This window comes from Saccopteryx leptura, chromosome 9, assembly GCF_036850995.1.
Source record: "Saccopteryx leptura isolate mSacLep1 chromosome 9, mSacLep1_pri_phased_curated, whole genome shotgun sequence".
NCBI classification, from domain to species: domain Eukaryota; kingdom Metazoa; phylum Chordata; class Mammalia; order Chiroptera; family Emballonuridae; genus Saccopteryx; species Saccopteryx leptura.
In genome coordinates, this window is record NC_089511.1 from 47,537,415 (window position 1) to 47,563,383 (window position 25,969).

Consider the following 25,969-nt stretch of genomic DNA (forward strand, 5'->3'; position numbering starts at 1 on the left):
CATAAATGTGTCCCAGAGACCGCAGGACTAGTACCAGGTGCTGTCTTTGCTGAGTGGTGCTGGCATTTGAGTCAGGCTCATCAAGGGGCAGCCCCCAATCTCACCGAGGAGAGGGGTGGTTAGCCAGTGGGTTAGTCAAGATGGCGTTGGCGGCTTGTGCAGCGCGGGTCTGGGGACGAAGTCGAGGCTGGGGGCAGGCTGGTCTCCTGCTCCTGCGGCGGCCTGAGGCTCGGGGGCTGGCTATATCTGTGAGTACCTGGCGCACCAGGGATTGTACCTCGGGGAATAGGAATGTCAAGGCTGTCTTCAGAGTGTGAGGTTCCTGCAGAGAGGGAAGGAAGGGCTGTCACAGAAGGAACAAGGGTTGGGAGAACACTTGGAGAGGACACTCAGAGTAAGAACTTCCACGTCCTTAGGAGGGGAAAAGTGAGGCAGCTCCTTTCTGGCCCCGAGAGACGGAGACAACTTGGAGAGAAGGAGGGGGTTCCTCATTATTTGCCACCAGTCCCCTGGAGAGGGGTGGCCGCTTAGAGGGACCTGGAAAGAAACTGAGACCTTTGCTTTAGGGGTTGGGGAGTGAAACTGTCTGAATAGGGGAAGGACTTTCTTCTCAGTGAAGACCTTTCCCCTTGAAAGAGGGTAAAAGAGAGATCAGGTTTCCTGTCACGGGCTTTTTTATAGTGCTCTGTACTATGGTCCTTTATTACAATTCAGATTTTTCAATGAATTGCATAAAAAAGTCGTTTGATTCTGCGTCAGTAAATATTTGTTGAATTAGGGAAGAGAAGGAAGAGAGGCCACTTGGTCACATTTCTTAGAAACAGAAATCTTACTGGAAGCCCCTGTGGGCTGCAGTAGAGTTATGAACTAAAATCTCGGATAAGAGAGTAGTTGTCTAGAAGGTTATGAGCCTAGATCGATCGCATTGGTTTATATCCCTAAGTCTGCCACTTTTTAGCTGTGTAGCCTTTGGACAAGGATCTGCTGCCCTCAGAACCTAATTTTCCCTCTATTAAATGTGAACAGTGCCACCTCATAGAGTCGTTGTGAAAATTAAATATGTGGAATACTAAGAACTGGACCTGGCATATGATAGGGTAATAGGAATGTTGGCTGCTTTTAAAAGTGAGGGTAGAGGGAAACGAGGGAGAAGAAAGGTGACTTTGAGAGGACCTGAACGTTGAGGGTCCTGGAGGCAGTGGTGGGATTCAAATAATTTAACAACCAGTTCTCTGCCCTGATGACTGTTTTAAGTATTAAAAAAGATATACTGGAAGATAGTTTATTACTGTATGCATTTAATACTTTAAATTCTTAAATAAAAAAAAATAAAAGGGGTACACAAAACTAGATTGTTATAAAGTTATGTTAAAATATTTATGAAAAAATATTAAATAATACCTGACTAAAACAAAACTGTTATTTAAGATATTTTCGTATTGCTTCTTGATTGTCATCCTCACTTGCAATTTTTTCACCTGTGGACGGAATGAACATTATTACTTTGGGCACTTAGAATACGCTGTTGCGCACATGAACGTTAAAAAAGAGTAAGGAATGTAAATTTGTGATTTCCACATTAGGCGGCTGCCCTAGGTGCCCACCTTAGAGAGAACCTTGATTACAAGTGCCAGTTTAACAACTGGCTTGCTGAACTCAACAAAAAATTAGGTATCGGTTCTGCTGAACTGGTGCGAACCCTCTGAATCCCACTAGTGCCTGGAGGGAACTCTGTCCTCTGACCCTCCAATGCAGAAGGAAGGGAAGCTGTAAATTGGGGGAAGAAGCTCTAGGTGGGAGGAGAAACGGGAGGAGGGTGAAGAAGGACCAGGAATGAGGAGAGGGGTTCCTAGGAAGGGAAGAGATGCTGGAGCAGAATGGGGCAGTCTGCTGCCTTTGGGTTAGTGTCTGTGCCTTTTTTTTTTTTTAAACAATCAGATCCTCAATCTTAGTCTCAGGAGCCTATTGGCTGGGCCAGTGGGAGGGAAGTGGGCAGAACTAAGGCTCTGGAGTAGGGAAAGGTCATTTGTGACTTATTAAATCAGTTTCTTCCTGGCTCAGTCTCCCTGATGCCTTTCCCTGCTGATTTCTCTCCTTCATTTTTGGGGGGAAAAAAGGAGAAGGTCTTCCAGAGTCCTAATTTTTATGTATGTATATTTTAAAATTTATGTATATTTGGAGTCCTGGTTTTTCTTCCCTACTTTTATTTCTCCCACTTGTTCTTTCTAAAATTAAAAATGAAACTTTTTTTTTTTTTTTTTTGGTGGAAGGACGGAGCAGTAGCATTTATTCGAAGAAGATTTTAGGCCAGGCTGTTCTATAGAACTTATTGCGACGATGAAAGGGTCCTTTGTCTGGGCTGTCCAGTACAGAAGCCACCAACCACACATGGCTACTGAACACTCGCAGTGTTGGCAGTGCCACTGAGGAACTGAAGTTTCCACTTTAAAGATGCTTTCCAACTTATGATGGTTTGAATGAACAATTTTTCAATTTTACAGTGGTGCAAAAGTTATACACATTCTTTAGAAACATTATTTTGAATTTTGATCTTATCTCAGACTAGCAATACGTGGTTGATACTCTGGTTTTGCTGGGCAGAGGCAGTAGGCTGCAGTTCCCAATCAGCCACATGATTATGAGGGCTAACAACCACAGTGTACTGTGTTACCAGTGTTTTTTTTTGATACTGTGTTTTTTGTTTTCACATCCCATTATGTCCACAAAAGGCTCATCTGTGTCTCCTGCTTCTGCTAAGAGGAAAAAGAAGGCAATTACTCTTGAGCTGAAACTCAAGATAATAGCCCAGCTATAGGCTAATGTAAACGTTCTGAGTACAATTAAGATAGGCTAGGCTAGCTATGATGTTCGGTAGGTTTGCTGTTTTAAAAACATTTTCAATTTATGCTATTTTCAACTTTTGATGGGTTTATTGGTACTTAACCCTGTTGTAAGTCAAGGAGCATCTGTATTTAATTTTTATTTATTTATTTTTACAGAGACAGAGAGTCAGAGAGAGGGATAGATAGGGACAGACAGACAGGAACAGAGAGAGATGAGAAGCATCAATCATCAGTTTTTCGTTGCGATACCTTAGTTGTTCATTGATTGCTTTCTCATATGTGCCTTGTCCGTGGGCCTTCAGCAGACTGAGTAACCCCTTGCTCAAGCCAGCGACCTTGAGTCCAAGCTGGTGAGCTTTGCTCAAACCAGATGAGCCCGCGCTCAACCTGGTGACCTTGGGGTCTTGAACCTGGGCTCTCTGCATCCCAGTCCGATGCTCTATCCACTGCGCCACCGCCTGGTCAGGCCTGTATTTAATTTTAATGAATTTAAATTTAAGTAGCCACAGGTGACTGCTAGCTGCCATATTGGATGGTAGAGTGTTAGCTGATCAAGGTGGAGCCAGGATATAGTACCTTGGGGGAAGGTTGTGCTGTTGGGGCAGGCTGGGTTGGAAGGACTGCGGGGGCTACCTTACTTTTCTCTGCCTGCCTGCCCTTCCTTTCACCTTGGAGGTGTTTGCCTGATTCTGCCTCCCTTTCTCCCCCTCCAGTTGCTGGCAGATGTGTTAGTGCTGCGGGTGAGGAGAAGGAAGGAATTTTGATTGTCAAGGTGTCCTGAGTTGGTGGTTTCTTAGCCACCACCCCAAGAAGCAAGTGGAACCTTGTTCAAGTCACTTCACTTCTGGGCTAAGCAAATGGGTGATTAGATTCCCTGCCCTGTTGGAAATCAGGGAGCTAGAACTTGGTCTGTGTAAATTAGCAGTAATGTTATTTCTCTGACCAGCTGTTCAGGCAGCTTATCCAAGGGTTCTGGTGTCCTGTGCATTGTCTTTTTTTTTTTTTTTTCCTGTACTCCTCCGAAGCTGGAAACGGGGAGAGACAGCCAGACAGACTCCCGCATGCGCCCGACCGGGATCCACCCAGCACGCCCACCTGGGGCGATGCTCTGCCCACCAGGGGGCGATGCTCCGCCCCTCTTGGGCGTCGCTCTACCTTGACCAGAGCCACTCTAGCGCCTGGGGCAGAGGCCAAGGAGCCATCCCCAGCGCCTGGGCCATGGAGCCCCGGCCGCGGGAGGGGAAGAGAGAGACAGAGAGGAAGGAGGGGGAGGTGGAGAAGCAAATGGGCGCCCCTCCTATGTGCCCTGGCCGGGAATCAAACCCGGGTACCCCGTACGCCAGGCCGACGCTCTACCGCTGAGCCAACCGGCCAGGGCCCTGTGCATTGTCTTTAAATAGTTGGTGCCCAGTGTGTGTTGTGGGATGAATGGAGATGGTGATTACTGATCTCCTGACCATATGGTCCCTCTTCCTCTTTGGTTTTTTTGTTTGTTTGTTTGTTTGTTTTTTTACAGAGACAGAGTCAGAGAGAGGGATAGACAGGGACAGAGAGATGAGAAGCATCAATCATTAGTTTTTCGTTGCGCGTTGCAACACCTTAGCTGTTCATTGATTGCTTCCTCATATGTGCCTTGACCACGGGCCTTCAGCAGACGGAGTAACCCCTTGCTCGAGCCAGCGACCTTGGGTTGAAGCTGGTGAGCTTTGCTCAAACCAGATGAGCCCGCGCTCAAGCTGGTGACCTCGGGGTCTTGAACATGGGTCTTCCGCATCCCAGTCTGATGCTCTATCCACTCTGCCACCGCCTGGTCAGGCCCTCTTTGTTTGTCTTAAGGAACCCGGCCTCTTTTCTCATACGATGAAGCCCTTTATAATTTACAGTGCCCACTTACACCCATTATTATATTTAATATAGCCACACTGCAAGGTACCTACTGGTAGTTTTCTCTCATTACAGGTGAGGAAACTGAGGCTCAGGGACGTGAGATCTGAACTGGGAACTCTGGACTCCAAAGCCCAGTTTCTTTTCAGAGTACTAGGCTGCCAGGAGGAGAACATTAGGGCTTTGGTTTAGGCCTTGCAACATCCTGCGTAGTCCAGTCTTGGCCTGTATCGCCAGCTCTGCCCAGGGTGGCTGGTGGGAAGTTGGGTGATAGAGCTGGCCTCACACTTTCTCCCTGCTTCAGCCCCGCCGGCCATTTCCCTCCTTTCATGAGCCCCTCCTACCTGGAGACCTTTGTAGGGATATGATCCCTCACATGTCAGCTGACAGGCCACTTGCTAGAGAAGCTTTCCTGACCTCAACACCAGTCTCCGTCTGTAAAACAGGCCACAGTGGTGCCTTTCAGAGAAATGTGATGAAAGGAAATGGTTCTTATTATGAAGCACTTACCATATATACAGTGTGCTCAGCAAGGGCTCAGGAAATGGCTGCTGTTTTTCTCCAGGGACCATGGATCTGGGGTGGCCATAACTGATGTGGGAAAGTCTGGCCTGGAGCTCCACATCTCCAGTGCCTGGGAGAGCATAGTGCTGCTCAAGCCCCTGGTATCCAGGTCCAAGGCCGAAGAAAGCCTGGTCAGTCACACTTTCCTGGCCTCCCAACCAGCTCTCCCAGGCGGTGAGGCCACTGATGTTTTTTTTTTATTTTAAGTTTATTTTCTTTATTTTAGAGAGAGAGAGAGAGACAGAGACAGAGACAGGAACATCTGTTCCTGTATGTGCCCCAACCAGGGGTCAAACCAGCAACATCTGTGCTCTTGGATGATGCTCAATCTAACCAACCGAACTATCCGGCAAGGGCGACACTTCTGAACTGGAAGCAAACTTTTGATTCAGCACTTTGGGCTGTTTGAGGACAGACTGCCTAAGACTCCAGGAGGTAGTGGCTTTGAGTAGCCTTAATGTCCTATGAACAGAGGACTTGGTTAACTGGCTCATCTGCAGTGCCTTCCATGTGGCTGAACCCTACTTTTCTCTCCAGCCTGCCCAGGCAGTAGTGATCAGGGTGCCTCGCTTTGTATGCTGACATCATCACTCATGATCTCTGTGGCCTTGGACTAGTCACTTAGCCCTTCTGAGCCTTGAGGCCGCCTCTGTTTTACTGTGGTATGATGATAGTGCCTGCCACACTGGCTGCTGTACGGGTTCAGTGAGCCCATTGGCAAAAAGAAAGTGCGTTGTGTGCGCCCAGCTCGCGGTTAGCTGTTAGTACTGAGCTGCAGCCGTACTGGTCTCCGGCGTGCCAGACTCTGTTCTCTTGTCTCAGAGCCTTTGTCGTTCCCAGGGTTTGAATTGTTCGTGCCCCAGCCTTTGTCTGGATCACCCCTGCTTGTCAGGCAGGCTTCAGCTGCACTCCCCTTCTCTAGGATGCTTTTCTTCATGCTGCATCTCACAGTGGAGGTGAAGGTCCCCTCTGAGCTATGGCTGGGCCTTACACCCACCTCACTATCATGCCTGTGGAGTAGCAATTCTTACTTTCTCCACAAGGGGACGCAGGTTCACGGCGACTGTCTCTTGCCTGAAATGACATAGGTGGAAAGGGACAAAGTTAGGATTCAAACACAGACAGTTGAGCTCTAGTGTCTCTCATCCTATTGTGCCCTGTGTTAACCACGAAGCTGTCCTGCCTCCTCGAAGCTCACTGCTCTTGTAACTTGTTTGTTCAGTGTTTGCTGTCCATCCCTTCCCATCATCTCCATCCCTCAGTTCAGGCCTGACTTGGAGAAAGTATTTATTATCTACCTGTTTGACAACAGTTGTCAAATACACTAGTCAGCTCTCATATATATTGAGTGTTCATTATGTGCCAAGCAGTAGGCTGAGTACTCCACACACATGGACTCATTAATCCTCATGGCCGCCCGTGAGGTAAGTACTCATACTGTCCTCTGTTTACACATGAGGAAACCAAGGTGCACAGAGCTTTAGTTACACAGCCAGGGACAGTGGTTTGCTCAAGTCCATGCCCTTAACCGTGGGGCCATAGGGAGTGGCTCCATGAAGGGGGTCACCCTAGTATTGATCTTCTGGGCAGACCAGACCATCTAGGAAAGGTCTCCTTGTTTCCTATGTGATGTGGACACACATCCTGGGAGAGGACTTTGTGTAAATCAGTGTGGCTTCTGCAATTGTAAGTCACTGGCCACCAGGACAAACTCACCCCATCGCCAAAAACAGAAGAAAAAGCGGGTGGAATCGCATCCTTCCTCTGTGGGCATTTAACTACCCACTCCCATAGTGAGCATTTCCTTAGCACCAGGCACCATGGAGCCCTTTACGGAGCTCACTGAATCAGCACAGTAACCCTTGGGTAGCCCAGCAGAGAAGGAGCACAGCCAAGGCTCAACTCAGATGTGTGGGGTGCACCATGGTGTCTGACAGTAGCTCTCCCGCCTCCAGAGGCAGACGGAGGCCTGTCCTGACACCCTGGTTTGTTCTGAGCCCTAAGATCCTATTGTATTGACCCTTGCCGGCCTCTGGACTGCCCTCTTAGAGCCCCTCCCTGGATCGCAGCCCCCCTTCCATCTGTCTCCCATGGGCCTCAGTCCTTCTCTGGAGTGTGTCTGCTGGCGCCACGGTCGGGCATCACAGCCCAGTTTGAGGTACAGCCAGTCCTCCCCAACTCCTTGCCTTATCTTCCTCCTGAGGTGCCAGTCATTTTCCTTTTTCCCATTTCTTAACCTTCCAGATTTTGTTTTTTTCTGTGTGTGTGTGTGTGTGTGTGTGTGTGAGAGAGAGAGAGAGAGAGACAGAGACAGGGACAGACAGACAAGAAGGGAAAGAGACTGACCTGTGGTGGCGCAGTGGATAAAGCGTCGATCTGGAAATGCCGAGGTCGCCGGTTCAAAACCCTGGGCTTGCCTGGTCAAGGCACATATGGGAGTTGATGCTTCTAGCTCCTGCCCCCTTCTCTCTCTCTCTCTCCTTTCTCTCCCTCTCTGTCTTTCTCTCTCTCTCCTCTCTAAAAATGAATTAAAAAAATTAAAAAAAAAAAGAAGGGAAAGAGATGAGAAGCATCAATTTTTCACTGTAGCACCTTAGTTGTTCATTGATTGCTTTCTCATATGTGCCTTGACCCGGGGGCTATAGCAGAGAGAGTGACCCTTTGCTTGAGCCAGTGACCTTGGGTCCAAGCTGGTGAGCCTTGCTCAAACCAGATGAGCCTGCGCTCAAGCTGGCGACCTCGGGGTCTCAAACCTCGGTCCTCCGCATCCCTGTCCGACACTCTATCCACTGTGCCACCGCCTGGTCAGGCCAGATTTTTTTTTCTATCTACCAATTTTGACCATGTAGTACTTCCCAAGCCTTTACTAAATCCTTTGTGTGCCTTATCTTAGAAACTTTTTCAGCAGCCCTCTGTAACTTTAAATTTTTTTTTTTTTTTTACAGAGACAGAGATAGGCAGACAAGAATGGAGAGAAATGAGAAACATCAATCATCAGTTTTTTGTTGTGGCACTTTAGTTGTTCCTTAATTGCTTTCTCATATGTGCCTTGACCAGGGAGCTACAGCAGACCGAGTAACCCCTTGCTCAAGCCAGTGACCTTGGGTCCAAGCTGGTGAGCTTTGCTCAAACCAGATGAGCCCGCGCTCAAGCTGGCGACCTCCAGGTCTCGAACCTGGGTCTTCCACATCCCAGTCTCTATCCACTGTTGCCACCCCCTGGTCAGGCTAAAAAAGTTTTTATTTATTTATTTATTTTTGCAGAGAGAGGGAGGGGGAGAGAGAGTGAGAGAGAAAGAGAACGAGACAGGAACATGGATTTGTTCCTGTATGTGCCCAATGGGGGATTGAATCAGCAACCTCTGTGCTTCAGGATGATGTTCTAACCAACTGACCTATCTGGCCCGTCTCTGTAGCTTTTTAAATACATTTTCTTTAATTGATTGATTTTAGACATAGAAAGGGAGAGTAAAGGAAGCATTTACTTATTGTTCCACTTAGTTGTGCATTCATTGGTTGCTTTCTACATGTACCCTGACCAGGGATTGGATCCACAACCGTGGTGGTATCTCAAGACGATGCTCTAACCGATTGAGCTAACCAGCCAGGGCCTCTGCAGCCTTTTTTTTTTTTTATTATTATTATTTTTATATATATATATATTTTTAATTTTTTTTAATTTAATTTTATTTTTATTTATCATTTTTAGAGGGGAGAGAGAGGGAGAGAGAGGAGAGAGAGAGAAGGGGGAAGGAGCTGGAAGCATCACTCCCATATGTGCCTTGACCAGGCAAGCCCAGGGTTTCGAACCGGCGACCTCAGCATTTCCAGGTCGACGCTTTATCCACTGCGCCACCACAGGTCAGGCCTGCAGCCTTTTTAGAGAGGAGAAATTCAAAGAGACATGGTGTCTAGTAAAGGGCCACATAGTGAGTTAAGAAATTGGAACCTAGAAAAAAAAAAAGGAATTGGAACCCAGGCCAGTGGACTCCAAAGCCAGTGAATGTACCCCACTCATTCATCATTTGTTCAGTATTGCCTGTTGAACGCCCACTCTGTAACTGACCTGGACAGGATCCCTGCCCTCCGGGCTTGTGATGTGTGTGGGAGACAGACATGGCACCAAAGGATCCTCTAGGTAGACACAAAGGTCTGGCTGTATGAGTGCTCAGAAGGGAAGCAAAGTCTGCAGAATTTGGTCTTCAGACTTCAGCTGCTTCCCTCGCAAGCAGAGGGGAAGTCTGCAGAGATGTCAGGCTTGGGCTTGCCCTGCAGTTAGGAGTGTAATTTCCTTTATTTCCTCACCACCGTAATCACAGATAAACACACACATGTTCATGCTCCCGCCTGGAACCTTGGCTGGCTTCTTCACTGCAATTACAGGAGAGGGGGAGGAGGAACACACTTGAGCACCCGTGTATGAGGTCCAGCTCATGGCCAACCCAGTCACTTTAGCTCCTGCTGGAGGTGAAGCCACCGTTAGGAGCTAAAGGAATCAGGTGATCAGTGGGAAGTACAGATGCAGAGGTGTGGAAACCAGGCCAGCGATGGCAGCTGGGTTAGGAGCATGGGTTTTGGGGTCTGAATGTCAGTCCTGCCCAGGTTTGAAGCGAGGTATTTTTTAGCTCTGTGGCTGGGTGCAGGTTATTTTACCTCCCTGAACCATAGTTTGCTTATCTACTGAAGGGCGGTAGTAAGATTGTGCACGCAGAGCTCAGCCTGGCACGCAGCAAGTGCATAATCAAGGAGCTGTTGCAATACTGAGACAGTTCAAGGTGAGCTCAAGAGCTGAGAAATTGAATTGGTTCACATTCTGTCTTGCATGTAGGCTTCTCATGGGCTTTCCCAGCCAAGCTTCCTCTGATCCAAGCAGATATGATGTTTCCCACAGAATTCCTTTAGCCACTCTGAGCTCCTTCTAGTTTCCACAGGGGACACGGCAGTCCTCACATTTTGCCTTTTGCATGTTCTGTTCCCCTGGCATTGAATGCTCTTTCCCTAATTCCTAGATACCATCCTTTAGGCCTCAGCTGTCATGAAAGTTCCTCAGAGAAGTCTGACTCTCTTTCCACTCTGCTGTGTGGAGCCCCAAAGCTTCCCCTAGGAGAATAGGACTCACCTTCATCAGTCCTTGTTCAGCAGCTGTCTTTCATGTTGGCAGCAGGGACAGATGTCTTGTCCACCTGGGCCACAGCGGCTTAATCACTAGGCCATACTGCTTGTACTCATGGGGTTGATCCAGTGCTGCTCCTGACTCAGGTGTCCCCCCTCCTCTTCCAGCACCCCCAGAGGCAGCAGCAGCAGCACTTCTCATCCCTGGACGACAAGCCCCAGTTCCCAGGGGCCTCGGCGGAGTTCATAGACAAGCTGGAATTCATCCAGCCCAATGTCATCTCTGGGATCCCCATCTACCGCGTCATGGATCGGCAGGGCCAGATCATCAACGCCAGCGAGGACCCCCACGTGAGAGGCTGCCTTCCCCCCTCCCTGCCTTCCATGCCTAGGCCCCTTGCCCATGTCCTCTCTGGTCTCAGGGACCCCACATCTTGCTCTGCCTCCATCTGCAGTTGCCGCAGGAGAAGGTGCTCAAGTTCTACAAGAGCATGACGCTGCTCAACACCATGGACCGCATCCTGTATGAGTCCCAGCGGCAGGTGCGTGGGGACAGGCTGGGAAGGGGAGCTTGGAATCACCTGAGGCTCCCCCTATCTGTGTGTGGGCCCAAAGACGACTCCCAAAGAGGAGAGAGTGGAATGGCGATCCTTGGCCTTGGAGTTCTCCTGGGGCTCTGGAGGCAGAATGTGGGAAGGTTTGCCCAGGGGCAGAAGGATGCAGCAGATCAAGACCCCTGCTGTGCACTGGACCGGGGGCTCAGCTATGCAGGGAGAGGATAGGCAGGAGACATGAGGCCCTTCTTCTTGAGAGCTCACAGTCCTGAGAAATGGGTGACTCTGGGTGCTTCCTGGAATGCCCATGTGAAACATGCTGTGATCCTCAGTGGACAGAGACCCAGCCAAAGAGGGAATTTATTGACTCAAGTAACTGCCGTCCAGAGGGCCCTGTTTCAGGCACAGCTGAGTCTGAGGTCTTGAAAGATATCACCAGTCCTGTTTCTCTGAGTGTCTTTTATCCTCCTTTGCCTTGGCTTTCTTCATTCTCAAGCAGCAGTGGTCTCTGGAAGCTCCCGGCTCATAGAGAGGTGGCAGAGAAAGGATTCTGGGTATGATTGAAGTCCTTACCTGCCACTTCCTGGCTTTGCGGCCCTAGAAAAGCTGCTTAAGTTCTCAGTGCTTTAGTTTTCTGGTCTACATGGGATTGCCATGAGGATTGATGGTGGCATATGTGTTGGCCTTAGGAATAGTGAACTTGGTATTTAGTCAGCCCATAATAAATATTAGCTAGTATTTGTCATAACTCTACCAGCCTTGCAATTATTTATTTATTTATTTATTTATTTATTTATTTATTTATTTATTTATTTTGGGGGGGGTGGTCAGGAAGAGAGATAAGAAGCATCAATTCTTCATTGTGTCACTTTAGTTCATTGATTGCTTTCTCATATGTGCCTTGGCTGGGGGGCTCCAGCCAAGTGACCCCTTGCTCAAGCCATCAACCTTGGGCTTCAAGCCAGTGACCTCGGGGTTCATACCTGGGTCCTCAGCGCCCCAGACCAATGTTCTCTCCACTGTGCTACCACCTAGTCAGGCTATTATTAGACCTTCTTCTTAGTGGTTGGTGGAGTGTCTGATCCCTAATGTTTCAGCAGAAGGCCCAAGGCTAATGCTCATTGGCCAGGCTTTGGTCACAACCCCTTCCCTGAACCAACTCCTGGGACAGGCCAGGCTGGGACCCTATGCCCATCCCCAGGAACCAAGGGAACAGAGGAGTAGATTGAGAGCAGGGGTGCCCAGGTTCCCGTTAGAAAAGGAGGGAGACTGTTGGACAGGCAGGTCCTCAGCCATCACCACCCCTGCTGGGTTAGGGTTGGGGGTGGGCTTGAATTTATATTTGCATTAAACCCCCAGGTGACTGGTGTGATCTAAAGCAGGGGTCGGGAACCTATGGCTTGCGAGCCAGATGTGGCTCTTTTGATGGCTGCATCTGGCTCGCAGACAAATTTTTAATAAAAAAAATAACGTTAAAAATATAAAACATTCTTATGTATTACAATCCATTCATTTCCTACCGCTCATGTTCATGGTTGCGGGTGGCTGGAGCCAATCCAGCTGTCCTCCGGGACAACACCAAATTTTTATTGGATAATGCCTAACGTACACGGGTCGTTGTATGGCTCTCATGGAATTACATTTTAAAATATGTGGCATTCATGGCTCTCTCAGCCAAAAAGGTTCCCGACCCCTGTTCTAAAGTGTTAGGCCCACTGGCCTAGAGGACAGATCAAGCAGGCTGCCTACTCCGAGACTCTCCGATCACAGGAACACTCCTTATCCTATCCTCTCTTCAAGTTTGAGTAGTGTCTCCATCCTTCCCAGAAACTTCCTTCGATTCCCACTTGTGCAGGATCACATCTGGCCCTTCCTGTTCATGCTAGTTTCCATTCCGCTGTGGCCTTGGAAGCTCACCCTCTCTTCACAGCCTCAGTTTTAAGCAAGACCATTTTCCCACCCTCACTCATGCCTGGGCTCCTTCCTGCCCCTTCATTGGCTGTACAAACGGGCTTTGGAATCCCACGGCTGTGTGTCCAGTCACAACTAGGACTTTGCGCAGATGATTTTTGTTGTGCTTGTTTCAGTTTCTTCTGTATATTAAAACAATGGAGTTAACAAGAGAACCTACCTTTTGGGATTGGGGTAGGAATTCTTTAAGAACCAGCACGTAGGCCCTGGCCGGTTGGCTCAGCGGTAGAGCGTCAGACTGGCGTGCAGGGGACCCGGGTTCGATTCCCAGCCAGGGCACATAGGAGAAGCACCCATTTGTGTCTCCACCCCCCCCTTCCTCTCTGTCTCTCTCTTCCCCTCCCGCAGCCAAGGCTCCATTGGAGCAAAGATGGCCCAGGCGCTGGGGATGGCTCCTTGGCCTCTGCTCCAGGCGCTAGAGTGGCTCTGGTCGCGGCAGAGTGACGCCCCCGGAGGGGCAGAGCATCGCCCCCTGGTGGCAGAGCGTCGCCCCTGGTGGGTGTGCCGGGTGGATCCCGGTCGGGCGCATGCGGGAGTCTGTCTGACTGTCTCTCCCCATTTCCGGCTTCAGAAAAATACAAAAAAAAAAAAAAAAAAGAACCAGCATGTAGGACCGCCTGCACATTGCTTGACACAGGAAGCCCTCAGGGAGATCAACTCATCCATCAAGGTTCATCCTCTTAACTAGGATTATTTTCACCAGCAAATAACAGGCCACTCCCTCCATCTCCCTCTCAAAAAACAATCCTAACAAAAATATAAAAGCAGTAGCTTCAACAGATTAATAATTTTTTCTTTTGCATAAAGGTAACCTGGAAACGGGTGGACTGTTACTGGTATGGTGGCACCACAGTGTCATTGGATACCCAGTGTTGGCTTCTAGCCTTGAGGGCTCCTTAGTAACTAATGGCTGCTGGGGCTCCCTCCATCACATCTCATTCCAGGCGGGAAGTAGAAGGAAGGTGGAAGGTCAGACACGGCACCTTCCAGGTATCTCCATAGCCGCCTTTATAGAACTTTCCAGTTAGTCGCAATAATATTTCACAATTCATTGGTCACTGCTAGCTGCAAGGGAGAATGAGAAATGTATTGTTTTAGTCTGGGCAGTTTTGCCTGTGGTGGAATGAGATCTCTGTTAACAAAGAGGAAGGGGGTAGGATACTGTGTGGCAACCAGTGACCTCTTCCAGTGACCCAGGTTGTTTCCTCAGGGGATCCCTCTTAAGCTCCTCCCCTCACCAATCTCACAGCCTTGCCAGGCACGGAGCACCCAGCTATCCACCCACTCACTTGGCTCTGGGAGGTCACTTAACTTTTAATTGGCTCCCCACATAGAAGAAAGCATTATTCATCTACTTCCTCCCCCTGTGACAGAAAGCCAGGCCTGCAGGACACGTGAGGACTGTGCAGAGGGCATCTTGCAGGTGTCGCTCCTTGCTGTCTGTTTCACTTTACATGTAGTCCTGGACAGCTCATTTGTATCTATGCCAAGGGCTCCCCAAGTCTCCAGTCACACTCACCTCATAGCCCCAGTTCTACCTGGCTGCTTTCCCTGATATCCCATACCAGATTCAGCCTGTCCAAACTTGGCCTATGCATCCACTCCCAGACCTGCTCCTCTTCCTCCCTTAGGCCAGTTCTCAGTGAAGGGGGCCAGTGTCCACCCATTCGCCCAAACTGGAGAGCTGCATATCATTTCTGTCTCCTCCTTTCCGTTCTCTATCTCTTTTCTCATTCACCCTGTCCCTAGGTATTTAGTTAGAAGTCCATGCTGCTGCTCAGCAGCACCCATGTGGGTAAGTTGGCTTTTATCATATGTTTGCCTCATATTTAAAGACTAGAAAGCCCGGCGGTCATACGAAATGACCGCTGTTCTAGATATTATAAATTGTAATTAAAATGATTTGTGCAAAGGTGTCTTCTAATTCAAACTGAATTACCCAGGGCAGGCGGTGAGGACGCCCCTTTGCTTACTGCCCCATGGGTTTTTCCCTTTCTACTTGCTTAATTGCTTAAAGTAGAGTGCAATGAAGGAAACCACTGGCGGTACATTTCTTAAGAGCCACCACTAGCTCAATAAATAAAGGTGATTTAAATAATAAAATGTTAATTCACATATCAAAGATCTCTTTGTACACAACATTTCTTATGTAGATCTTTCCATCATTTTTAAGCTCGCCTTGCAGAGGACCATCAATTATTTTTAATTTTACGTTCTTTCACGAACTCTTGAACAGGCAACATAAAGTTGACCACGTCCAAATGCAGGCTCAGGTAAAAAAATGCCAACACGCTTAAGCGTTTGGCCCTGAGTCTTATTGATGGTCATAGCAAAGGCAAGTTTTACAGGAAATTGTCTACGTCTCAATTGAAACGGCAACCCTGTTTGAGATGGAGCCAAATCAATTCTTGGAATGACATGTATTTCACCTTTAGAGGAGCCAGTCAAGGACTTAGCTATTATGACATTATTTTTCAATTGGAGAACCTCTAGTCTTGTACCATTGCAAAGACCCCTTCTGGTGTTAAGATTTCTTAACAGCATAATAATTGCTCCAATCTTTAACCTCAATTTGTGAGGTGGCATGCCAGAAGGCGGGACTATTTGAATGCCATGGCAACTTCACCCCATTGGCTAGTACAGTTACGCAAGTAACCAATAAGCTATCGGTGACAAACAGACACTTAAGCTGCATATAATAAAGATGGCTGCTACAGGCCCAGGCTTCAAGCCTGTGTGCAAGACAGGAAGAAAGGCTGGGGGAAGGGCTTGCATCTGCAGTAGTAGTCTTTTTTAATGTTTTTAATTGACTTTTCAAAGAAAGATTGGAAGGGAGAAGGACAGAAACGTCGATTTGTCACTCCACTCATTCATACTGCAGTCATTGGTTGACTGTGGTAGGTGCCTTGACCAGGGATCGAACCATAACCTCGGCATGTTGGGACAATGCTCCAACCAACTGAGCTACCTGGCCAGGGCTACAGCAGTATTTTTTTTTTTTAAAGAGATAGGGACAGACAGGCAGGAACAAAGAGATGAGAAGCATCAATCATCAGTTTTTCATTGTGACACCTTAGTTCATTGATTGCTTTCTCATATGTGCCTTGACCGTGGGCCTTCAGCAGACCGAGTAACCCCTTGCTCGAGCCAGCGACCTTGCTCAAACTAGATGAGCCCATGCTCAAACTGGCGACCTTGGGGTCTCGAACCTGGGTCCTCCGCATCCCAGTCCTACACTCTATCCACTGCGCCACCGCCTGGTCAGGTGGTATTTTTTTTTAATCAAGAAAGCCAAAGTAGACTTCCACTTAAGTCACTGGCTAGAGCTGTGTCCTATGTCCACCTCTGGCTGTGAGAGAGGCTGGGAACCTAATATTTAGCTTTTCCAGGCTCTGGGCTTGGGCATTAATATAGCCAGCTGGGAGAGTCTGCCGCTTCCTAGTACCACTGACTGCTGGCTCGGTCTTTTTTTCTTTCTTTCTTTTTCTTTCTTCCTTTCTTTTAAAATATAATTTTAAGAAATTTTATTTTTCAATTATAGTTGATATTCAATATTTTGTATTAGTTTCTGGTTTCAGGTGTACAGCGTAATGGTTAGACAATTATTTCATTTTATTTTTTAAAAGATTTTATTCATTTTACAGAGGAGAGAGAGGGAGAGAGAAGGGGTGGGGGAGCAGGAAGCATCAGCTCCCATATGTGCTTTAACCAGGCAAGCCCGAGATTTTGAACCAGCGACCTCAGCATTCCAGGTTCACGCTTTATCCACTGCACCACCACAAATCAGGCGTTAGACAATTATATAATTTATAAGGTGATCCCCCCATAATACATAGGTATTACAGTGTTATTGACTATTTTTTATGCTATACTTCACGTCCCTGGGACTATTTTATAACTACTGATTTGTACTTTTTAATCCCTTCATCTTTTTCACTCAGCTCCTTAAGCACCCGCCATCTGGCAATCCTCAGTCTGTCCTCTGTGAGTCTGTTTCTGTTTTGTTCTTTAGATTCCACATACCAGTGAAATCATATGGTATTTGTCTTTCTCTGACTGGCTTATTTCACTTAGGATCCATTTAGGTCTATCTCTGTGGTCACAGGTGGTAAGATTGCATTCTTTTTTGTGGTTGAGTACTGTTCCATTGCATATATGTACCACATTTCCTTTATCCATTGGTCTATTGATGGGTACTTGGGTTATTTCCACATCTTGGCTATTGTAAGTAAAAAATATGGAAAGCTTTATGAATTTTCATGTCATCTTTGTATGGGGACCATGTTAATCTTTGTATCATTCTCGTTTTAGTTTATGGGCTGCCAAAGCTAGCACACTGATTGCTTCTTAAGAGTGTAAACTCTCCACGCTTCTCCCTGCCTCTTGACACTACCAGGCCAGGCCACCACCCTCTTCTGTGGCTTGCTACACTCAGTCCTGTTTCCTCTATTCATTTCCCCACAGCTGCCTGCGAGAAATTTCTTAAATATCACTCCCTAAAGAAAACCGTGGGCAGATTACCACCGTTGTCTGGATAAAGTCCAGATGTCTTATTCCCTGCACTACCTGGGTTCTGCCTCTCTCTCCCACTTTGTCCTTTTCACCCCTCCCACCTCATGTCCCGGCCGTAAGGGCCTTTATTGTAAGGTGCCCCTCCATGGTGGGGCGGGTACCTACTACGGTTCCCGTCACATAGCCGCCTCACTCTGTCTCTAACCAGTCTGGCAGTTCCTCAGTGAAGGCAGTAATGCCAGTGTGGCCAGGCCCAGAGCAGCCTGGCCCAGAGCAACCTTCAGGAAATATCTGTTGATCAGTGGAGTCATCAGAAGTTGGTCAGGATTTGGATGGTTCTCTGTGGTTGCCCAGCATAACTGAGTGGGTCCCCTCTATCCCCAGGGCCGGATCTCTTTCTACATGACCAACTATGGTGAGGAGGGGACGCACGTGGGGAGTGCAGCAGCCCTGGACAACACGGATCTGGTGTTTGGCCAGTACCGGGAGGCAGGTACGTCTGTGGAGCACATGCCAGAGGCTGGGCTCTGTGGTCCCCATCGAGGCAAGTCAGGCCCAGTCCCGCCTGATGTGAAGGCGAGGCCCACAGTGCCCCATGTGCTCTTTGAGGAGCGATATGATGCCAGGGAGGTCAAGGAGCTGGAGAAGGAATTTTCCAAGCAAGAAAGAGCCAAACCACGTAGGAGTTTGGAGGGGGTTGGTTTCCCTTGTGGAGGCTGAGTACTCTTGTGGATAAGCGCCTGTGCCTCTCTACCCAGTCCATGGCTACCAATTGTCATATTTGGGGCAGGTCTCTTCCCTTCTCTGAACCTCAGTTTTCTCATCTCCAAAATCAAGATGATGTTGGTATTGTAACCCCTGCGCTGGGAGCATGCAGTGGGCCGGTCTCGCTGCAGGTGTGGCACATACCGTGGGTCCCCGTCCACACAGCGCAGGCTTTGCCGGCCGCTCTCCAGGCACCGCAGGCTTCGTGGAGCAGAAGCGGATGGGAGGGCCTGGCAGATCCCAGCCAGGGAGCTGACTCATTTCTAAGTGGTTGAGTGCAAGGAAGGAAGGCTCAAGAACTAGGACTGAGGAAAATCAGTGTGCATTAAAGAAGGATTGGGGTGGGGTTAGCGAGGGAGCTGAGGTTGGTTTCAGACGGGTTGTTGGTGTGGAGGCCTGGCAGGGGGGCCTCGCGGGGGGCTGCTGGGGAGGCGATGGCGAACCCTCTCAGCATGGTTGTTGAAGGGGTTCATGGGGCTGATGACACAAAGCTGTTAGTACAGGGCCTGACATGGGGTAAAGACTCGAGTGTTGGAGGTGATGTTGTGACTTGGCCCTCTGGTCCTGGGACAGCTGTTCAGGAAGGACACAGGGCCTGGCCAGGCTGGCTGTGCAGAGCCCTCTGTGGACCAGTATGGTGTTCCGGTCTACTCCCCACCCCATATGCTGTAGGAGGACAGATGACCTCTGATAGTCTGTGGTTCAGCATCATTAGCAAGGAAGATTCTCCAGGCCGCTCAGGTTTGCTAAGTGCTTCCTGTCTGTTTTTGCTGAAGGATTCTCTCTGGTGTGGGCTGCAGGCAGGGCCAAGTGCGGGTCCTGGAATCCCAGTGGAGCTGGGCACTCCACAAAGGGCTGTTTGGGCCCTGGCTACCCCTGCAGTAGGTACCCTCAGGCACCACATGTCAGCATAAGGCCCTGCATATGTGTGGTGCTCAAGGCACTCATGCTAGGTAAGGTTAGGTAGGCCCTGTGTCCATCCTTGACTCAGTCTCCTCTTTGCGGAGTGGGGAAAACACAGTACTCCGAAAAACAGTGCCCAATTATGTTGCCTCAGGGAAACCTCCCAACCAGATGAGGCAGGCTTCACAGTTACCTGTCAGAGCCTGGTTGTGGGCTTCTCTTGATGGTAGGTGGGTATCCTCCAGAGATTTTACTTATTTATTTATTCCCAAGGGAGACAGACTCCTGCATGCACCTTGACCAGAATCCACCTGGCAACCCTTGTCTGGGTGCTGATTCTCTGCCCATCTGGGGCCATGCTTACAGCTGAGCTATTTTTAGATCTTGAGACAGGTTTCACAGAGCCCTCCTCAGTGCCTGCGGCTGATGGGCTCAAACCAATTGAGCCATGGCTGCAGGAGTGGAAGAGAGAGAGAGAAGGAGGGAAGGAGAAGCAGATAGTTGCTTCTCTCTGTGCCCTGACTGAGAATCAAACCCAGGACATCCATGCACTGAGCCGACGCTCTACCACTGAGCCAGTCAACCAGGGCCGAGATTTAATTAAAGAAAGGGTCTTACTGCTATAAACAGGTTTGAATGTTTTCTCTCTAGTCCAGAAGTTGTAAGCTGGTGACTTGTACTTTTAAAAAGACTATTCCATTTTTAGAGAGGAGATAGATAGAGAGAGAGAGAGAGAGAGGAGGAGCAGGAAGCATCAACTCCCATATGTGCCTTGACCAGGCAAGCCCAGGGTTTCAAACCGGCAACCTCAGCATTCCAGGTTGATACCCTATCCCATTGCGCCACCACAGGTCAGGCCTGACTCGTACTTTTATTTGGTTCATATAATGACCTTAAAAAGTAACTGAATTAATTGAAACACTTAAAAATGAGATATTTTCTCATTAAAAAAATATAAGCTAGATGTCTTCTTCTTTTGGATAATTAACCTTCCCCGGGTAGCAATCAGTTGGTCTGAGCAGCGGCCTCTCCCTTGAGATAGGCCTGTGCTTTCTGGTCTGCCTACCTGGTCCTCGCAACTGCTGGTCCCCTGAGCATCTGGAATGCCTCCCCTGCTCTCATTAGCTTCCTTACTGTACAGACAGAATGGAAGCCGGGTAGGATGGGCCTTGCCCTGGGGCCCGTATGGGGTTAGTCTACCTGCCTGGACCCTCCCTCCCCACTTACTATGCCCTCCTCCCCACGCAGGTGTGCTGATGTATCGGGATTACCCCCTGGAACAGTTCATGGCCCAGTGCTATGGCAATGTGAATGACCAGGGCAAGGGCCGCCAGATGCCCGTTCACTATGGCTGCAAAGAGCGTCACTTCGTCACCATCTCCTCGCCACTGGCTACGCAGATTCCTCAGGGTGAGAATGTGTCGCCCGGGCCTGGAACACACAGGCCAGTGCCATACCCCTCCGTAGGCCCCAGCCCTTCTCCATCCCAGAGGGGCTTTCTGGTTGGTGACATAATTGGAGTCAGAGTACTGGTCTGGAACCCTCTTGTTTGGGACCATTGGGAGGAGGGCTTTGGTGGCATCCTTACCTGTCTGGCAAACTTGAGCCAGCAGCACCATACTCTTGGTTTCCAAAACTTGTGCCCACCTCATTTGTCCAGGCACAAACATAGCCAGCTGTGCGTGACTGAGCGTACGACAGGTTCTTTGCTAATGGTCACCTGGCAGGTAGTGAGAAAAGCAGGGGTTCAAATCATGGTCTGCGTGGCTCCAGAGCCTGGGTTCTTGGCCCGAGCCATGTTCTGCCTCAGTTCTTGAAGTCCAGCTCCCATAAAGCTTACTCTGGAAGTCAACAGTGCATAGTGCAGTTGTGGCTTCTATTAAAGGAATGAGACCCACCAGGGCTGGACCCATGCCCACACAGTGTGGAGACCATGGAAGCAGACTGCCCTCCCTGCCCTCTGGAACCTGCCTTGGTCGAGGGTCAGTGTGGGCTTCGGGTCTCTGCTCAGGGTAACCCAGATACATGGGTTGCCACATGTCTACCAGGTTAGCAGAGTGCCTGGCACATCAGGTCTCATGTATGTTTGCTCACAAGTCTTTTTGGGAAAAGGAGAGAGCAGTTCATGTCTAGGGTGGGAGGTGGACAGGGCATCCTTCTAGGTAGGTAGGAATTCCATAAGGCAGGGCCCTGGTCCTCACCTTCCTTCTGGGTGACCATTAATTCACTCACTCGCAAATGTATAGAGCAGTGGTCCCCATCCCCCGGGCCGCGGACCGGTACCAGTCCGTGGGCCATTTGGTACCGGTCCGCAGAGAAAGAATAAATAACTTACATTATTTCCATTTTATTTATATTTAAGTCTGTATGATGTTTTATTTATTTATTTTTATTATTTATTATTTATTTTTTTAATTTTTCTGAAGCTGGAAACGGGGAGAGGCAGTCAGACAGACTCCCGCATGCACCCGACTGGGATCCACCCTGCACGCCCACCAGGGGGCGACGCTCTGCCCCTCTGGGGCATCGCTCTATTGTGACCAGAGCCATTCGAGCGCCTGGGGCAGAGGCCAAGGAGCCATCCCCAGCGCCCGGGCCATCCTTGCTCCAGTGGAACCTCAGCTGCGGGAGGGGAAGAGAGCGACAGAGAGGAAGGAGAGGGGGAGGGGTGGAGAAGCAGATGGGCGCTTCTCCTGTGTGCCCTGGCGGGGAATCGAACCCGGGACTTCTGCACGCCAGGCCGATGCTCTACCACTGAGCCAGCCGGCCAGGGCCTGATGTTTTATTTTTTAAAAATGACCAGCCCTGGCTGGTTGGCTTAGTGGTAGAGCGTCGGCCTGGCGTGCGGGAGTCCCGGGTTTGATTCTTGGCCAGGGCACACAGGAGAAGCACCCATCTGCTTCTCCACCCCTCCCCCTCTCCTTTCTCTCTGTCTCTCTCTTCCCCTCCCGCAGCCCAGGCTCCATTGGAGCAGAGTTGGCCCGGGCGCTGGGGATGGCTCTGTGGCCTCTGCCTCAGGCGCTAGAGTAGCTCTGATTGCGGCAGAGCAACGCCCCCTGGTGGGCATGCCGGGTGGATCCCGGTCGGGTGCATGTGGGAGTCTGTCTGACTGCCTCCCCCTTTCCAACTTCAGAAAAAAAAAAAAAAATGACCAGATTTCCTCTATTACATCCGTCTAAGGCTCACTCTTGACGCTTGTCTCGGTCACGTGATACATTTATCTGTCCCACCCTAAAGGCTAGTCCATGAAAATATTTTCTGACATTAAACGAGTCTGTGGCCCAAAAAAGGTTGGGGACCACTGGTATAGAGTCTGCTATGTGGGCATCATTCTAGGTGCAGTAAACAAGAGACCGACAAAACCCTTAGCCCGCCTGGTGCTGACGTGGGGGTCAGGTCCTCTGGCTGCCCCGAAAGTAAGGGGAGACACCTACGTCGGCCCAGTCAGGTGAAGGAGATGGGGAGAAGGGGTCAGATTCTGGCTCTATTTTGAAGGTGGAATAAGTGTAGGGGTGACAGAGAGTTAGAGTCAGAGGCAGTGACGTTTTTGAGGAGCTGGGAGGATGGAGTGGCTGTCAGCTGAGGGGAGAAGATGAGTGGGGTGGGTTCTGGGGGACAGTTGGGATATCAGGTGTTTTATTTCCCCTCAAGCCTGGTGACAGCCAGTTTGAGTCCTGGGTTGGAGTGATGGTGTGTGTGGGGGTGTGTGAGAGTGAGTGAGAGGGAGAGAGATGAGCAGGTGTGGGGGGGTGTGTGAGAGGGAGAGAGATGAGCAGGTGTGGGGGGTGTGAGAGGGAGAGAGATGAGCAGGTGTGGGGGGGGTGTGAGAGGGAGAGAGATGAGCAGGTGTGGGGGGGTGTGAGAGGGAGAGAGATGAGCAGGTGTGGGGGGGGTGTGAGAGGGAGAGAGATGAGCAGGTGTGGGGGGGGTGTGAGAGGGAGAGAGATGAGCAGGTGTTGGGGGTGTGTGAGAGGGAGAGAGATGAGCAGGTGTGGGGGGGGTGTGAGAGGGAGAGAGATGAGCAGGTGTGGGGGTGTGAGAGGGAGAGAGATGAGCAGGTGTGTGTGGGGGTGTGAGAGGGAGAGAGATGAGCAGGTGTTGGGGGGGTGTGAGAGGGAGAGAGATGAGCAGGTGTGGGGGTGTGAGAGGGAGAGAGATGAGCAGGTGTTGGGGGTGTGTGAGAGGGAGAGAGATGAGCAGGTGTGGGGGTGTGAGAGGGAGAGAGATGAGCAGGTGTGGGGGGGGGTGTGAGAGGGAGAGATGAGCAGGTGTGGGGCTCCGCTCCTGCTCACCACCCTCTCACTGCCTGCAGCCGTGGGGGCAGCCTACGCGGCCAAGAGGGCCAACGCCAACAGGATCGTCATCTGTTACTTCGGTGAGGGGGCAGCCAGCGAGGGGGACGCGCACGCCGGCTTCAACTTTGCTGCCACCCTTGAGTGTCCCATCATCTTCTTCTGCCGGAACAACGGATATGCCATCTCCACACCCACCTCGGAGCAGTACCGTGGGGATGGCATTGGTATGGGCCTGTCGCCACCTCTCCGCCCTCATGCAGCCCCTGCCCTCCAGTCCTCTTCCAGCGGTGGCGTGTCTGGCAGGGGAGGTCGCAGGAGACAGTGAATGGAGTGCTGCTGTGTTTGCTCCCCTCCCCCTTCCTCTCCTCCCCCATCCCCTCTCCTCCCCTCCCCCATTCCCTGCTCATCGTCCTCATCTGAGCAATGGGATCCAAGCTGCCTCTCTCTGTCCTCACAGCGGCTCGAGGCCCTGGGTACGGCATCATGTCAATCCGCGTGGATGGCAATGACGTGTTCGCCGTGTATAATGCCACCAAGGAGGCCCGGCGGCGAGCTGTGGCAGAGAACCAGCCTTTCCTCATTGAGGCCATGACCTACAGGTGCCTGCTTCCCTCCACCTCCCACCATCCTTGACAGCCACCATCGTTGTGATCTTCTCACACATCCATCAGTGGGGTCCCCAAATCCTGACCCCAGCACCCATGTTGCCTTTATTTCATGTCCACACCCCTTCCCTGGGCAGGATTGGGCACCACAGCACCAGTGATGACAGCTCGGCCTACCGCTCAGTGGATGAGGTCAATTACTGGGACAAGCAGGACCACCCTATCTCCCGGCTGAGGCACTACATGCAGAGCCGTGGCTGGTGGGATGATGAGCAGGAGAAGGCCTGGAGGAAGCAGTCACGCAAGAAGGTGAGGACCTCCTTCTGTTGCAGACCGATGCCCAGGGGTGCGCCCTGAGGTGGTACATCATGGGGAACCCTGGACGGATGGAGGCTCGGATTTGGGGGACGTCTGGGAAAGTAGGGATCACCCCAGTGTGGCCTGTGGAGCCAGGCTGCCCAGACACATGCACCTCAGCCTTGTTCTAGCTCTGTGTCCTTGGTATAATGTTGGCCCTCTGCTCTCTCAGTTTTGAAGAGGGATCCTGAAGTACCCTCTTCAGAAGGTTAGGTGACTTACTCCGTACGCACTGTAAGTGTCCTGCCCACCCCAGTCGATTGTCTTCCCCAGCCCTGGTCATCAGCAGCCCAAGGCAGTGCAGGCAAGCGGTAGGGGTACACCCTGGCACCAGGCAGCACAGTGCATCCTGCTCTGCCCCTGACTTCATTGTTACGGGGAAGTCCCTTCTCTATCCTTGCTTTCCTCATCCCTAAGTTGCCTGCTTCTTAGGGGTGCTGACTCTGAAAACACTCCCTGGGCTTAGTTCAGTGCCCGGTCGTGCAGAGGATGGAGATGCTAGGGTTGGGGGCTTTGATTGGGGGCGGGGGGATGTTAGCTTTCACCACAGTGGTGATGATCAGCTCCATTGTTCATTGGGAACACAAAGGCTTAAGTGGGCTAACACCTCACTGAGGTCCCACAGGTAGGAGGCAGGGCCCAGGGCGGGAGGCTGGCTACCTGCCCACCATCCTGTGTCACCCAGGTGATGGAGGCCTTCGAGCAGGCCGAACGGAAGCTGAAGCCCAATCCCAACCTGCTCTTCTCAGACGTCTATCAAGAGATGCCTGCCCAGCTCCGGAAGCAGCAGGAGTCCCTGGCCCGTCACCTTCAGACCTACGGCGAGCACTATCCCCTGGACCACTTCGAGAAGTGAGGCCTGGTCATCCCACCCTGCCCCACTGCACCCCACCCCACCCCACTCATCTCAGGTATCCCAGGAGGCAGTTCCAGACTGAAGGGTGGGAAGGGCTGGAGGACGCTGCCGCCTTCCCCAGCCGGCTCCCTCCAAGATACTCAGGGGCCAGGGCAGTGCTGAGATGGTAAGGGTGGGGCTTCTGCCTACCATCCCTGCTCCTCTAGACTGTTACATTGTGGGGGGCCCTGGTAGCCCCCACTTTGACTGTGGTTACAGTGCCTTCTGCCAGGGGTTAGGCGAAGGCGCCTCCAGGACTGAAAGCCCCTCTGGGCTGGGGGAGGCATAGGGCAGGTCAGCTTGTGGAACTTATTCAAAGTGAGTGGTGGTCAGCAAGCAGTGAATAAACTGTCTCTACATTTGGCTCTTGGCCACCATTGGTCTGTTTCCTGGAGTCTTAGAGGTGGGAGGAGAGTCCTGCATGACTGGTTTGGGACCCCGCCCCTTTAGTTAGATGAGTAAGGCCAAGGCCTTGGCGATGTCTACTTCTTATGGAAATTTTCACAAGCTAGAGGGCCAGCTTCAGCAGGCTGGATGGAGGTGGGGGTGTTCCAGAGATGGACTTCTGCTCTCCCATGGAATGAGGCAAACCTGGTGTCCAGCAGGTGACTAGGAGGCCCTGTCCAGTAAGGGTGGGAGGTGTCTCGTGTAAAGGTCAGGGTGTGCAGGGTGTGGGTGGCTGAGTTTTGTCCTTACAAACTTCTCTGGGA

The 25,969-nt window shown here is 50.6% G+C and overlaps 1 protein-coding gene and 1 non-coding gene across 2 annotated transcripts; one reads left to right on the plus strand and one right to left on the minus strand.

The window, feature by feature from the left end:
- Positions 1 to 89: 89 nt before the first annotated feature.
- Positions 90 to 25,633, plus strand: BCKDHA (branched chain keto acid dehydrogenase E1 subunit alpha). The gene is made up of 9 exons (XM_066349984.1): positions 90 to 248; positions 10,571 to 10,753; positions 10,858 to 10,944; positions 17,824 to 17,932; positions 20,356 to 20,517; positions 23,420 to 23,626; positions 23,860 to 24,001; positions 24,145 to 24,316; positions 25,050 to 25,633. The coding sequence occupies exons 1-9, from the start codon at positions 141 to 143 to the stop codon at positions 25,218 to 25,220; spliced, it is 1,341 nt and encodes a 446-aa protein (XP_066206081.1). The 5' UTR covers positions 90 to 140; the 3' UTR covers positions 25,221 to 25,633.
- LOC136381624 (U6 spliceosomal RNA) lies at positions 17,159 to 17,262 on the minus strand. Its single transcript, XR_010747115.1, has one exon. It is a non-coding gene; the product is annotated as a U6 spliceosomal RNA (small nuclear RNA).
- Positions 25,634 to 25,969: the final 336 nt, after the last annotated feature.

Coding starts and splice junctions, on each gene's coding strand:
- BCKDHA (XM_066349984.1), top strand. CDS start 141: ATGGCGTTGGCGGCTTGTGCAGCGCGGGTCTGGGGACGAAGTCGAGGC. Junction 249..10,570: donor CTCGGGGGCTGGCTATATCT/GTGAGTACCTGG, acceptor CTCCTCTTCCAG/CACCCCCAGAGGCAGCAGCA. Junction 10,754..10,857: donor ACGCCAGCGAGGACCCCCAC/GTGAGAGGCTGC, acceptor CTCCATCTGCAG/TTGCCGCAGGAGAAGGTGCT.